The 15,950-nt window shown below is 42.3% G+C and overlaps 1 protein-coding gene across 5 annotated transcripts in view; it reads right to left on the minus strand.

Moving 5' to 3' along the window:
• Positions 1-15,950, minus strand: part of TLE1 (TLE family member 1, transcriptional corepressor) — an 84,907-nt gene that overhangs the window by 49,337 nt on the left and 19,620 nt on the right. For 3 of the 5 annotated variants that reach the window (XM_045780990.2, XM_045780989.2, XM_045780994.2), the window contains 2 exons: positions 9,013-9,075; positions 7,342-7,446 (listed from right to left, as the gene is read on the minus strand). In XM_045780990.2, the coding sequence (XP_045636946.2) occupies positions 7,342-7,446; positions 9,013-9,075 (168 nt within the window). The remainder of the gene's footprint in view (positions 1-7,341; positions 7,447-9,012; positions 9,076-15,950) is intronic. The other 2 variants (XM_045780993.2, XM_045780992.2) reach the window with 1 other exon arrangement.

The raw sequence follows: 15,950 nt of genomic DNA on the forward strand, positions 1-15,950 counted from the left end.
GCCGAAGGGCTGCCTATACAACCGGAAAGGACACCCAGAAGGAGCACGAAGGCCAACGCCCACCTCAACCTCTCGAGATGCTAAGCTCTTTATCACCGACCACAGAATCGACTTGAATTTTTGGAAATCTACCCCGCTTTATAACCTAAGGGAAAACCATGTCACACAGATCACAAAGGGAACCCAACCAGAACTGAAACCATGAACCCATTCATCTCTCATGCTAACAGTGTGTCAGTGAGTGGCATTTACAGCATTCAGTATTTAAACACTTTTAAAAGGGGAAAAAAACGTGAAAAGTAGCATTTGTTGACAGTTCTTTCCAAATCACTCTTCCTCGATTTCTGCTATCTCCCTGTTCTTTAAAACACTCTGCTCTTATCTTGGGAGACTGCAGAAGGAGAAAATTGGCATGCTACAGCAAACAAGCGGGAAAGTGGGCAAGAGCCGTATGGGAGCAGAAACATCAAGGACCCTACTATAGGAGTCATCTGAAAACCTCCCATTATGTGAATGGCCTCTCTCATGAAGAGGGGCAAGGGTGATAAACAGGCAGAAACTGCTTACCGGGGCCAAGAATTCTCAAGCCACTTGAACACAGTTTAAAAAAACAACAACAATCCACTGAAAGACCCCATCTCCATGCAGGAGTGTACAGAAAATGACAACACAGAGACAAAACTGATGGCCTGTATGGAACCAGGCACCAGGATGAAGGCCTAAAACTCTACAAAGGAACTGAACTCATCTTCATTCTTTCTGCATTGCAGCGAATTCGCAAAGGCCAACTCATCCTGCATCATCACTGATGGGCTTGCTCGTCCTAGCTGCCCCGGATGACGGTGACAGCTGTGACAATGATCAGAACGGTGGACTAAAGGGCCTGAATTAGATGAAGTTTTAAAAAGCCACGTTTATTTAAGTAGCTCCACTTCTAAAGCCATGGAAAGTTTTGATGAAAAGATGCTCAATATCATTAGCCAGCAGGGAAATCTGCAAATCTAAACCACGAACAAGATACCACGTCACACCCGCTGCAACGGCTAGACTCAAAAAGATGGACAATAACATGTGCTGGAGAAGACGCTGAGAAAGTGGAATTCTCATCCCTTACTTTGGAAAACAGTCTGGGAGCTGCTCAAAAAGTTAAACAGAGTTATCACGTGACCCAGCGATGGCACGCGTAGGTTCCGAGAGAAAATAGGTCCACACAACATGCACACAACGTTCACTGCAGCGTTATTCATAAACAGCAAAAGGTCTGGAAACAACCTCAATGTCCATCAGCCGGGGACTAGATTAATAAAGGTGGTGTACTGATACAATGCAACATTATTCATCAATTAGAAGGACTGAAGTACATGCTACATGACTAAACCTTGAGAACTATATGGGAAGTGAAAGAACCCAGCCACAGAAGGCCACATTAGCGGATTCCTTTTACACAGAATGTTCAGAATAGGCAAACCCAGAGACAGAAAGATCGGTGGTTGCAGGGACAAGGGGGTGTGGGGGCCAAGGGAGGGGTAACTGTTAATGCTTATGGGGTTTCTTTTGGGAGTGTGATAAAAATGTTTTAAAATTCATGGTGATGGTTGTACAAGTTTTTGAATATACCAAAACCCAATGATGCGTAATGCTTTGAAAGGGTGAATTTTATGGTATGTAAATTATACATCAATTAAAAAAAATGCATAGGTCTAATTCTTAAAATGGGGTGCTCTACTTTCTACTCTGAAAAGAGAGAAAATAGGATAATGCCTCCTTCCAAGGAATCGAGCACAAATCATATGAATATATGCAGGGAAATTAAAAAGTGAACAATGCCTCAACAAGTTTTCTAGCAACTAAAAAGCACACTGACTATTCAGAAGAACCCAGACATTGAAGCCAAGCCCTGCGTCTGTCAGAGATACCCACCTGTACTCTCAGTAAAAAATTTAACTTGAACCCAAGGAGAAGTAGGCTACATACCAGACTTTGCAATATTGCTCCTTCTCCTTGGAAAATTAACAGAAGGGCTGGACTACTGGAATTGAAGTGGAGGGTAGATCACTAAATGTAAGTTAGTACTAGAGCCAGAATATCAATGCTAGCTGTAGTCCTGTCATTTTCTGCACTTGGTAGCAGGCTAGGCATTATTCTCTGAGGGTGAATTTGTTTTATAAAGAAACTTACAGCTGGGTTATTGATGGGCTTTCCAGGGATTAACTGCATACTCATAAGAATAAGAGACTAACCTCATCCTCTTAAACTTCACACGCTACAATCCTATAGATAGCTGACAGCTACAGCCGGAGAGAAAAATAATCCAACATTCTGCTAATCCTTAAACCAATCATCTCATGCAACAATGGGGAGCCCTCAGGTCTACAACTCAATCTCTTAAGGACAGGAAGCCGCCTTCTACAGGCACATCAGGAGTTTGTATTCATCGCCATCCCCTACATAAACATAGACAGACATCACAAAAGCCCCTAGACTTCTTTTATTTCACACTAAATTGTTTTAAAGTATAGAGAATTTTAAGTTCACCTATGAAGCAGGGATATAAACATCTGACCAGTAACTGGAGCCCCAAAGGCCCTGACAGAAGTTCTTCTATTCACAGAAAATTAAGTCAGACTAGGTCCAACTAAATGAGAAAGGAAAAACAAGGTGGCCAACACTAACCCCAAATGTTCTCAGTTCCCGAAGCTCACAGGCATTGCTATGAGAAACTGCTCAAATTTTCTTACATCCAACAGTCAGCACTGGGACAGCTGTCAAAAATCAGGCATTCTGGGATGGGAAGGACAGTCCCCACTGGTCACCTGGCCATCTCTTCTCTCTCTCCTTCCAATTCCATCACCTGGAATGGTGATGGATGATCTATTCAACCCCTCAGGGCCAGCAAAGGCCTTGTTCCCCTTTCTCTTAAGTAAGGAAGCCAATGATGTCTTATCTTCCTTCTGCTTCTCAATTTTCTCTCCATCTGCTCCCAAATCTTAACTCCCCACCACTCTGTTTTGAACCTGAAGTCTGTTCATCAAAAGTTAAACAGCCAATACTTCCTCACTGCTGCAACCTTAGTAAAAGTCATTCATGCATGACAACTGAAGGCAGGAGCAGAGCATCTGGGTGGGTCTAATCTCAAACACTGACATCCATGTAACCACTAGAAAAGACTAGAGGGGAAGTGACCCGCTGCTCGGCGCCACTACTCCTCACAGAGACTTGGCCAACTGGACCCAAAGATCTACTACAGGCACTTAGAGAAACAAGGCAGACAGGACCACGGTTCAAGAAGTCAGGACCATGCTGGGGAAACGGTGCCAGCCACGGTCTTATCCTCACAAAAGCCACTCAGGGTAGATGGTATTGTCCATCTGTAGATGGGGACACTCAAGGAGGTTAACTGTACGAGGTCACAAAGCTACAAAGTACCAGCACCAATTGTTCCTACTCAACAGTCCATCTGATCCTAGACCCACGCTTTGTTCATGGTAACATAAGGCAAACGCTCTTAGAAAGGTAAGCACAAAGCACCATAAAGTTGGGCAGCCGGTACTTGGATGCAAGTGGACATACGATTATGCAATTTTTTTAAAAAATTACACTCAGCCAATCATTTTTTACTTTTCAATCAAAAAGCAACCATCTTTCCTTGGGGGTGGAGAAACACTGGCTGAGAAAAAGTACAAGGGAACTTCTGGGGTGAAGGAGAGAATCTGCACCCCGAAAGTAGTGTGGGTTACGGGGTGTGTGCACATGCCAAAGGGGTCATACTACATATTTAAGATTGGTTATATTTAAGATTGGTGCAATTCACAACATATAAATAATACCTCAATTTTTAAAAAAAAGGCTGTGTGTACAAATACATATGTATCTGTATCTATATGATCTGTATTAATTACATGTGATATAAACCCACTAAAAAGTTCTTAGTTCCAAACTCCCCCAAATAATACTGGGGAAAGTGATCTTGAAGTTCAATCATTTTCCCTGCCTTCAGGAAGACATCAACCATTCCACAATGGTTGTCATCTAAAAATCTATTTTGTTTTGAGCATTAACAGAATTCCAAATTGGGGGGGAAAAAAACTTTGAGGAAGTCTGCTTACATCACGGAGACTGTACTGATGTAAAGAATAAATTTATTAATTAAAAAAAAAAATCAAGGTCTCCAGTAAATTCCCTTCCCACGTGAACCTGTTTTCTAAAGCACAAGTGAGCTGTGTGTGACACCAAATAAACCCTATACCTATTAAGATCTCTGCATTATTAAATACTCTTTCTACTGCTACAAGAACATACACGTTTAATAGCAAAGCAGCTACTAAAAAACAAAATTCAAAAAGTAGGGTTGCAGTTATTCTGCCAATTATCAAATTTGCTATCGGTCACAACTGTTTAAAAAAAGTATCACATGAAAAGTAAGTATTTCAATAGTTTCTCCAAATATCAAGTATCTAAGAAGCTTATCTTCCTGAAATACCAGTAATCTACTATGTAAGTCGAAGGCAGGTGTCATCTGGAGTGAAAAAGGTTTAAAATTCAGTATTTTCTGTCAGGTAGGGGAACCAAGTTTTCCATGCTGGTGAGAAATGGGCATCATTAATTCACTCAACATGGACGGGGGCGGAGGGAACTCTCTCTTCCTCCTCCAAGACCATCCACAGTCCCAGGACACAAGCTGAGCCCACCTGAGCAGCTCTGGTGTCCTTGAGAAGATTTCACTTTTTCCAGGTCTGCTAAAGAGAAATGTCTTCAGCCCTGCCAAGCAAGCAGTAAGCCCCTTGATTGTACCTTAAAGGGAATGAGAATGTTTCGGCTCATTTGCATTTTAAAGGCTACTCTTTCATGATCTTTCACACTTGTAATAGATGTCTAAACCGTTAAATTACTATTTCTTTTCTTAGCCTGAAAGTCGATGCAGATGAAGAGCGTGGCCTCTCCCATTGTTCTTCATCCTGAGCCGGTCCCTGAACAATACTGACAGCTGCTATCAAACCGGGGCTGCATTTACCCTGTGCGCAGCTGCTGCTTGTAGGAACAGACAGCCTCCCGGAGCCTCCTCCCCTCTGGGGAGACAGGTTGACACACTGCATGTTCAATGAAGGAGTGCAAAGGTCCACTGAATTGTCAACCCAATTTTATGCTACTTCAATTTTCCAGGACGCGCACAATTCCTTTCAAGCAGAAATCAAGCATATGCCAGAGCATGAAACTTACGGTGCAGGATAATTATTGATCACCACAAACTTTCAAAGAGCCTTCTGACATAAATTAATAGACTGAGCCAAAAATTTACAATTAGAAAAACCACACAGGCTGGTAGGCTGTAGACATGGAATTGGCGCTAAGTCTCGTGCTTGGGGCCCGATTCCCTGATTCGGGTTATTGTCACTAGCTATCAGAGCTAATCTGCCTTTATAATCTCAACAACATGTTTCCTGGATGAAAGCCATTCATAAAATTAGTGATTCATCTGCCCTTCTCTAGCGACCTGCCATTTTCATTTTCTGATTCAATTCAAGAGGAGTCTTACCTATCAACATCTGGTTAATACAATTTCCTCCTTTCTCACGTGTGGGACAGGGCAGGGCCTTGGAGAATTTACAGGTACGAGGTTCCCCATCGAGAAATGATATGTAAAAATTTAGAGACTATCAGAAAACAAACATGTTCCACAAACTGTAACTGGGTACTTGAGAACTGCTTTGCATATGTTTCTCTTTAATCAAAACAGGCTTTTCCATCCTCATTCATTTGGGTTAAAAAATTTCTGTGCTCGAGCTACAAGTACAATTTGCTATTAGTCTTTGCTAATCAAACACGGTACATGCAAAAGTACCAGTGAATATTTGATTTGATCTCTGAAATAAAGCAATTCATTACACAAGAAAAGGGTACAGAAGGCAGCCGACAAATGCAGATGTAATTGTGTTTTTTGTTGAATGTGATTAGAGAGCCCACTAAGTAACAGTCAAAAATGTGATCTAAAGAGGGGGGGAGAAAGGCAGAGCCTGGGTCTGGGGGGGAGAGGGGGAGGGGAGAATTGTTTATGCAGAGCTAAGCTGTCAAGTGTAATAAAGCAGCTTGAATAAAATTTAAGCTGAAAATCCACTGAAGCTCCCCATTTCAGGGAGGAAAAAGCTATTAAAAGGAAATGAAGGTCACCCTCCCACTTTATTTCACCTAATTGACTGCCAATAGCTTACCACAGGCAACCCGACTGCAGATCGGCAATTGAGAAACTGATGAAAGGAGAGTTTTCAAGCTGAGGCTCATTCTTTAATCCTCCTTGGCTCTTATGTTTTTTCTCCATCTCCAGTTGGGATGTAATTTTAAACCCTGATGGATTAACTGGTTCCATTGTCTGTGGCCATCATTGGACTATGGCACTCTTAATCCGTACAGCAGCATGTCTAATTATCATTACAAAGTGTCTGAGGGAACTATAAAGACCAGCAGGGCATCTTCTCACAAGCAATTAACATAAATTGATAAATGAGTGATTTGAATCCGCTCAAGGCACTCACATATGAATAAAATCAGAAAGGATCGTCCCTTGTTTCAGCTACTTCTTTGGCTTAGTCTGGAAGGGCAGAAAACATGAGAACCATCCCAGGGTCCCCAGGCCTGCTGAGGCAAGGACGAACTCAGGGGAAGTTGGGGATGGGGGTGGGGGAGATGGGACACACCGCACGGTTCACCAGGCTCATTAATGCAGAGCAAATGACCTGTGATTGACAACCAGTCGCCAGCGTGGAGTGCTAACTGAACTCAATGTAGGAGAGCAGAAACCTGGTGAAAGGCTAGAGAGCACTGGGGCAGACAATTATCACTTCTTCAACGGCGAGAGAGCGCTCTTTTCACTGGGGTGCCACTTAAAAATTCATGCAAGAGGCACAAGGAAGAGAAAGATCAAACAGTTATCTAGGGTCTAACACCCCAGAAAGCAAAAGGCAAAAGCAAAGATGGCTAAAGGAAAGAATCACTCTGAGACCTGTCTTGACCTCCCTGTGATCCAAAGTTACAAGCCCGAAGTAAGGAAAGTACTTAAAACTCTAACCTGGAGCTTTTTACTTGACTAAGAGAGCAAGGGTGGTTTAAGTGTCAGGGTATAAACTGCATCTATTTTCCCACTAAACAGTAGATCTATTTTTCTAAAATCTCTAAATTTTCCTAAACATATTTCTATCAACTTCCTTATGCTCATCTGTCTTCCCCACGCATACCTGAGCCCACCTCCCCCACCCTTTCCAACAGGCCCACGTTAAGCCTACATGACATTATTTATATAAATAGATTAAGCCATCAAATTAATAAGAAATGAAAGCTGGTTATACACACTGTAGGAGGTAGACCTGGTAGGCCACGTACCCCGATGATGGCATTCAACTCTGCCATGGTCACCTGTTTGGCACGCTCGACAGCCTGGGCCACCTGTTGTTGATGCTTTGAAAACAAGGAGAAGAAAAAGTGTTAGCAAGGCAGCCAAAGAACTTCACTGTACCTTCCAACAACAACAACAACAAAAATATAAGAGCATATGCAATGCAGATTCAAGCAGAATATGGATTTAAATGCAAAGTTTCTCAAAGACTGTTGACTGTTTCACAGAACACACGTAGAGCAGGAAAAGGAAAACAGAGGAAGGGGCTTCCCTTATTTCTAAACAACGTCCCCACTTAACTTCAGATGGGAATTTTGGGGTTAGAATGATAGAAAAGTCAAGGAAGACGTCAAAACTGGTAACCGGAAACCTTAGAAAATCATTGGTATTGGGGATTCGGAAGATCACCCAGGTTTGTAAAAGGGGTTTGCTGTTAAGTTTGAGCAGGTCAAGTTTACAGCCAGTTTAAAACCCCCATTTCTACACTTAAAATTTAAACATTAAATCTTTATTACTTCTCTGGTCAACGAATCTCAACCCACCAGCAGTTTTTGGAAACCCTGGGGATTCCTCTCCTTCTTTAGCCTTAAGATCTATCATCCTCCTGAGGGGAAAAGGAAGGGTTCCCCCCTAACTCTTAGTTCACAGGCTGGGAACACTCTGCATGTCCCCCAACTTCACTCACAAACAAAAACACAGCCACATCTTTGCTCTGGGAGGCATGAGACTCTAGGAGCAACCAGGATTACTAAAGTCTAATAACACCATTCCAAAGGCCAACAAATCTAAACCGTATCATTGAATAGATGTCACATGGGAAAAGGCAGAGAGGAGACAGGCTATCCACTTTGAAGCAGGAGATGCCAACGGGAACAGACACCCAGTATTCCAGCTGTGGGTCCAGTAAGCTTTTCACCATCTCAAGATACATGCATCCCGTGCACACTAAACACACAGTTTATCATTTATTAGCTTGTACCCAAAAGTAAACTTGAAGGCAAAACTAAAATATATTGGTTTTGAGTCTATTTCATAGATTACTCATATTACGAGCTTTTCCCTCTTAAAATAGGAAAAGTTCAACCTCTGTGATTTTGTAACTTAATAAAATGGCTTACATATGTACCTGACTCTGTTAAGTTATGGTAACATGAACATTCATTTTATCCTTAAGAGTATTAGCATCTGCTTCCTCCATGGACAGCATTACGTGAACCTGACTTCATGTACAAGGACAAATGAAATACCTGCTTCCATGGGCAAGTCAACCCTGATGGAATCATTTTTAAAACGCAGTAAAGGAAAAGCTCTCTAGAAGGACACTTGAATCATCGGTAGCTTACCAAGCTTACACTAGTCTTCAAAGAAAAGAAAAGCTTTACGTTGGATCGTCATTTTGCAGTCTTCCACGGGGGGAAAAAAATTAATTTGAGGCTGAGCTATTGTCACCACGTTTACAGTGTGCCCTGAGCGCTGTTCGATGGGATGGCAGGGGGTTTACACACTTCAGCTGCAGCAGATGCTCTTGACACTTGTTCCTTGTGATAAAATTAACATCTTAAAACTAGCTAATTTGCAAACAGAGAAGCAACATAATTGCACTTTAACAGCTGAACAGTTTTACTTACTTCCTGAGACAGAAATGGGATGACTTGTGCACAAATTGTATTCAATCTCTTGGCGATTTCAGTCTATAAAGACAAAGCCATATAATGTTTAGTATACTTCATAATCAGTTCAGAAAGATAAAACTTCATACCCAACACTTTAGTCCTCCACTACCTCACTCTTGAGGGCATAAAACCGCTCTCCCAAGCTGTGTTACTAATATTTATTTTGAGATAAACAAGAGATATTAATCCCACTTGCAAAGTAAGACATAATCACACACTTTATTGGTCACTTAAAGAAAAGATAATGGGTAGTTTAATTGAGTCAGGAAATCTACATGGTTTAAGGCTATACGATCCTTTAACCTGGTGAGTGCAAACCCCCTCGTATGCTTATTTAATTATGGCGTACTACCACATTTTTATGTCGTTACAGCAAGTTCATTCCAACTGGTGTCAGAAGCCAGTGGGGCAGGGGGACCGACAAACTTGGTCTAGCCTTCAAGGTGGACAGTGAGAGAGCAGAAGAAAGGAGCGCACGGAACTGCTTCCGGCCTGTCCTCTTACACAACTCAAACGGTCTTTAACGTTAGTAGCCTTCACTGAGTCTCACTATTTCAAACAGGCCAAGAAACACTGTTGAAACAGAACCACATCCAGCATGAGGGTCAAGTCAAGATGTGCTGGATATCTGTCAAGTTTCACCACAATGTGGCATCGAATGCAAGCACCTTGCTGAGAGAGCCCCATGGGTCAGCTGAACATCACAAAATATGTCCTGACAGCCTCTGGCACAGGCTTTTGTAAAGAAAGTAGAAGTCCCTGCTCAGTTCCAAATCCACAGCAGGCCCTCTGCTACAAGGGACAAACTGGCCAAGGGAGGCAATAAGGAGCACTCTGTTTCCAGCCTAGCGTAGAATCCACCTGCCCACTGGCCTCCAACCTCCTCCAGCAATGCAAAGCAGCTCTGCTTTCCTTTGCCTCTGAAGAAACTGCTCTGCTTTAAAAAAAAAAAAAAGAAAAGAAAAAAGAAAAAAAGAAAAAAAAAAGGCATCTGAAAAGAGTCCTATCCTTGACCTTATTTATTTCATCATTTTCTGTCAATGCTTACTAATGCCACCTCTGTTACCGAATTAGGCAATGAAAAGGAACATGAGGAGAAGAAAATTATGAAGCATACAGACCAGGCCCTTGAGAAACGGAGAACGGAATAAGATGAAGTAGAAAACTCAGAAACTGGATAATCAAGTACTTTAAAAAGAGCTGCCTTTGTCCTCCAAGATGATTCCAGTTAACTGAGCAACAAGGCCTTTGGTTTTACAGAATGGGATTTAGGCCAAACCAACTTCATTCTCCCTGACCACCAGTGAGATAGGGTTACAGACCTCGCCTTGGAAGAAAGGGGGAAATGACTGGTATAGAGAGCAAAGCCATGACCTTGCTTTAACCAGCGGGGCAACAGATCTATGCAAAAAGGGTGCAGCTGTACCAGGTGCAAAAACAGAACTGTGTCAGCCCCACCCAGCTCATTTGATCATAGCCATACACTCAAGCTAACTCAAGGTCATAGCTCTCCTCGAAAGTGTGGGCAGGCTTCCCCTTCCTTTGCAACAGGGTTCTGCACTGTGTATTTGGGTACCCAAGGAGGAGTAGGGATGCCCTTTGCAGACTTGTAGGTCCTTATTCCCTACTCCCTACCTACCGTACATTCCAACAGCATTCTGTACTTTCCCCTTCTCCAAAATTCACACTTAGGGTCCACTTTTAAAGAGGATATATGCTCACTTTGAACATACACAGGTACACAATGAGTTATATATACAGAAACATAAAAGAAAGTCAAAAGAACCTTAAGTCTACCATCCAGGGATAACCACGATTAAGATTTTGGTGATTCTGGAAAGGATCACTCCAGGCTCTCAATGCATTATGTGTGCACAAGCCCAGAGTGGAAAGATATACTTCCTACAGCAAGGCATCCCATTACATAAATGGCTTTTCTATAGTATGTTATTTCCACCCAAAAATGTATTATGGATACCCTACCACTCTGTAAGTACAAAGATGAGTAAGAACATCATTCCGGTATACAAGCATACCGGTGGTGAAGCACTCCCGGTATCTGTGAATATTTATGCTTCATCTAATTTTCCACAGTTACAGACTCTGTGTCGAATAACCCTCTACACAGATCTCTAAAAGGAATCGCTAGAAGTGCAACTGCTAAGGTCAAAGGGTATACATGTTTTACACTGTAATGCATGCTGATCAACTGCCCAGCAGAGAAGGTTACCAATTTACAGTATCACCCGTCTATGAGCGGACTTGCTCTCCTACCCAATGTCAATATTGGGTTTTGTTGACCTTTTTTTAATCTCTATCCACCCTAATAGATTAAAACAATGACCTCATTTTTATTTGCATTACTTAGATTCTTCCCGAAGCTAACTAAACATCTTTCCACATATTTATCAGTCCACTATTTTCCTTCCTTTATTTTTCCTTTGGTATTTATTCATCACTGTCTTTTTGTAGGAGTTCTCGCCATATGACAAATACCAACCCTTTCCATAGTTTTTTCAGCTTGCCACTTGTCCTTCAAACTTGCTTACTATGGATTTGTTGCCAGAAGTAACTTTAAATTTTTATGTGGTCACTTACTAGAGAAAAATTTTCCTATGCTCCTGGCTTTCGGCTCAGGGTTAGAACACCCCAAAATCGTAGAAACCATTCTTAATTTTCTCCCTAGTGTTGCTAATGGAATTTATTTTGGTTTAAGAAGGAAAGATGATCTCTTTAATTAGTAATAATAATTGTATGTGTTATTACATAGAATGGCTTCAAGGTAGAACTGAACTTCACTATCAGGGGACAGTTAAGACTGAATGGAATGAACTCATAAACCTTTAGTACCATCAAAGTTACTAAAAACAAAATAGAAGAAGTACAGATTAAAGCATAGGCCATATAAATTAGGTGAGAGTAGGTAAGACTGAAACAGAAGAAGAAGGTTAAAGATCAAAGCTCAAACCGATGAAGAGACATTAAAAGCCGTACCATCTGTCCTGGGAATTCTCAATAAATGGTCTGGAGAAAGAATGGAAATAAGAGCGACATAGGAGGCTGTTATCCCAGCTGTCTCCCCGCTCTGCCAGGTCTCTAAGCCCTCATCTTAAACTAGCCTCCGACAAGTGCACTTGATTTGGGGCCACAAAGCTAAATTCAGATCTCACCTCTGGTTTACCCTGAAATTCTTCAAGCTGTGGTTCTCCCTCACGAGTGTATACCTCCCGTCCTGGCAGCATGAGAATGCGACTTGTTTCCCTGACAGTGCCTTGTGAGCTCTAAAACATCACCGCCACCCCGGGAGGGTTTCATAAACATTTTCCCCAGCCCTTATAATAGTGTGGATGGCGGCATAAAAACTGACAATAATTCTTTAGTATATCTCTTGCCTCAGTGCAAGGATATTCTGATAAGAGCTTTAATTCAGCACAAATTAACAAGCAGCAGTTTGCTACCTGGCCTTCTACTCCTGACCACAGAGTTTGCAAGCAGGTTACACTGGACATCTGACCCAGCTTAAGCAGGTATGAGGAAAGTTCTGTGACTCTTTTAAGACTGCCTTCTACCTGGCCCTGAAGGCTGGACAATTCCAGTGGGAAAAAAAAAAACAAAAAAACCCAAGGTGAACCGTATTTTCCACCTGGAACTCAATCTCCTGCCCAAAGCTGCAGATATATTCGGTACCTGCTAACGGTCATAACGCTTACAAATAAATTTTCCCTGCGCCTGTATTTAGGACACCACATAAAGCGACAACATTAAGGCGTTCAAGAGCTTTCCCCAAAGCGGATCTGCAAGGCAACTACGTGCCCAGAAACGTAACCAGCAGGTGAAAGGCCCCAGCATCAAGCCTTACTTCATGGACAGGCCACCACACACTGAGGGAGCAGGAAGCAGGAATCCCAATGACCCATCCAGGACGATCTGCTATTCTCCTTGTCAACACCAACTCCCCACCCTGATTTGCTTCTGATAACAGAGTTAGCCCTGATAATCCAAAAACTTGGGTTTGCCTCTCAGCAGATGGGTACCAGATGTCCTCAGGGAAGTCACTTCAACTGCTGGGCCGCAGGTCTCTGCCAATCGACTGCAGAGTTTTGTCAGAATCAAGTGAGCAACTATGTCAACTGTATCTACACTATCACAAAGTGCTATACTCTTACCCTGACCCTCCGAGGCCTTCCTCACATCCACTTAGAAACTGCCCCTTCTCTAGGCCCTTCATGATCCTCTGTAGCTTTTACTGTCATTTAGCAAACAAAGCCTATATATTTAAAATCACGCTTTATACACAGGGACGCCTGGGTGGCTCAGTCGATAAGCATCTGCCTTGGGCTCAGGTCATGATCCCAGCATCCTGGGACTGAGACCCATATCAGGCTCCTTGCTCAATGGGTAGCCTGCTTGTGTTCATACGTGCTCTCTCTCTGACAAATAGATAAAATCTTTAAAAATAAATAAATAAAATCGCGTTTATATAAAGCTTCTGTACGGTTTCCTAACAGCTTTTAAAGTCTTCTCCACGCAAGATGGGAAGCATGAGAGCAAGACTCCTGAACGCGGACACAGCTCCTCACCAGACCTGCCCCACTAACACTGACCGCATGGTACACATTCAACACACTTTCAAAGGAATGCTTCACTGAACTAAGACGGAATCCCCACACACCCTGAACTCAATGACCAATATGCAACCAGATAAACTGTTTCTAAACAGTGTCTGAATAAGGCTCTGTTTACAGGAAGAAATACAATCTTAGGAGGTATGAGATTCATGTACATGTATATTTTAACTGAGTTCAATATGGGCCAATACCTCTGAGGCCAGCAAGGACACAAATCCTGGAGTATTTTACAGGGCTCTTACACGGAACACACGTTCTTCTGGGCATCTGAACTTAAAGTTTTAGGACTTTATGATTCCTAAAAGCTTGGCTCTCCACCTTTTCATACTCCTTACACCTTGTCTAATTACTAGACTGAAGAGCCCACTCCCCGACGTCTGCCCACTTTGCCACTACACACAGAGTAATATATAATGAGTGTTGTCTGAAGCTCAAAACAGGGCGAAGACTACTCAAGAGTAATTGCCCATGGGTCTCAAAGCAATCCAATGGCACCTTGCCCAAAGTCAGCTTAGGGAGGGGAAACTCCGCCACCATTAAATTGCAAATTGATGGATCATAAAAAATGCTGCTTGTGCTGAGGCCTGGCAAACTGATCTTTTGGTTTCCTTGAACCAAGCGGGAAGCCAAGAGAAAAACACAGTGGAGTGTTGGTAAGGAGTGTCTGGCAACAGATAAACGAGCAAGAACATGAAAACAAAGCATACAAAAAAAGGAAATAATCTCTAGATCCCTTCTGAGTAGAAGTTTCTGAGTCTGTGAAATGACAGCCTGAAATAGAGAAAAAAAAAAAAAAAAGTTCAACCTCACCGACAACCAAATAAAATGCAAATTTTGTTGTATGTAAGGAGGGTCATTCCGCACCAGTTAAGTTAGTTTATAAAAAAAAAGAAAAAAATTAATAAAATCCAACAATGATGAGTCCTCTGGGAAGCTGGAACAATCATACATTACCGATGACAGAGTAAATTGGTACAGTCGTCTTGGAAAGAACTGGGCAATGTGTTTCGAGAGCATGAAATTATTCAAACCCTTTGGTAAGGCTTCCCACAGCTAAGAATGTATCCTAAGGAAATAGTTCAGATGAAAAGCATTCCATGCATGAAGCTGTTCACTGCAGCACTCGTTTCAAAGCAAAAGAGAAAAAGCCAGGTAAAGACGTTAACAGCAGCTCCACACATCACATCCATCTGCAGAGTTTTTGAAAAACTTAACATTTGCCCTCCTGATAAATCAGCTGTCTAATACTAGGAGAATGGTTAAATACACTACATCAACCCAAAGGCATGGCCAGTAACCATTAAGGTGATTTTTATGGATAATGATGCTTAAATGGCCAACACATTTACTAGATGAAGCAGGAGGGCAAGAACAAAGATATGGTGTTAGTGTGCCTATTTTTTTTTTTTAACATATGCACGTGGCCAAGCACTGTAATTTGACACCCAAAATAAAAACAGTGATTATGCTGGGGTGGCAGGGTTATCTGTAACTTTTTTTCCCCTCCAGTGACCTTGGGAACAGCACCCATGATTGACTGTTTAAATGTATGATGACACAGGGAAGGGAGAGAAGGGCAGTCGGGCCCACTATGCCTGTGATTGATGGTGGCAGTGAGTCACAACAATGCTGGCAAAGCCTGAAACCCTTTGGGTGCTCAGCCCTCTTACAATCCTCTTATCACACGTGGAGAAACCGATGCCGAAAGGAAATGATTTGCCCAGGATCATAAAGCAAGATTAGAAACCACATCCTCTGCCTTTTCCTTTCTCTAGGAAGTAGAAGTGGAAAATGGCGACAAGCTCAAAACCCAAAACAAAGCTGATGAACTCTCAGCCTTGTCTGCAGAGCGGTACAGTCCAAGCAGGACTGTACAGAGGCCAGAGCGTGTCATCCCTTGGCTGATAACAGTACCCCAAGAAGTGGCCCCCGTCTGTCGGTGACAGGCAGAAGGTGCTCTGTAAGGCGGAGGAGGAATTTTGTAAGGGACCTCGGTTATAAATTGCAAACAAATAAAGAGCAGCTTCCCAACTAACTGCACTTTCATCGTCCCCTTCACAGGCAGAAAGAATTAGTGCGTCAGCCCCAACATCAAACCATCTAGCACCCCAGGAAAGCAAAATCCACAAAAACACATCCATAAATACATCTCTAGATCCTAAAGATGACGTCGGATATACCTAAGAAAAATCCAGGATGTTCGAATAAAAACTGCCTACCTAAAATGATACATGCAAAGCACTGTAAATAATTTCTCAATGTTCT

The sequence above is a fragment of the Ursus americanus genome, chromosome 34, assembly GCF_024610735.1.
Source record: "Ursus americanus isolate L20-20 chromosome 34, mUrsAme1.1.p, whole genome shotgun sequence".
In the NCBI taxonomy this organism is placed as follows: domain Eukaryota; kingdom Metazoa; phylum Chordata; class Mammalia; order Carnivora; family Ursidae; genus Ursus; species Ursus americanus.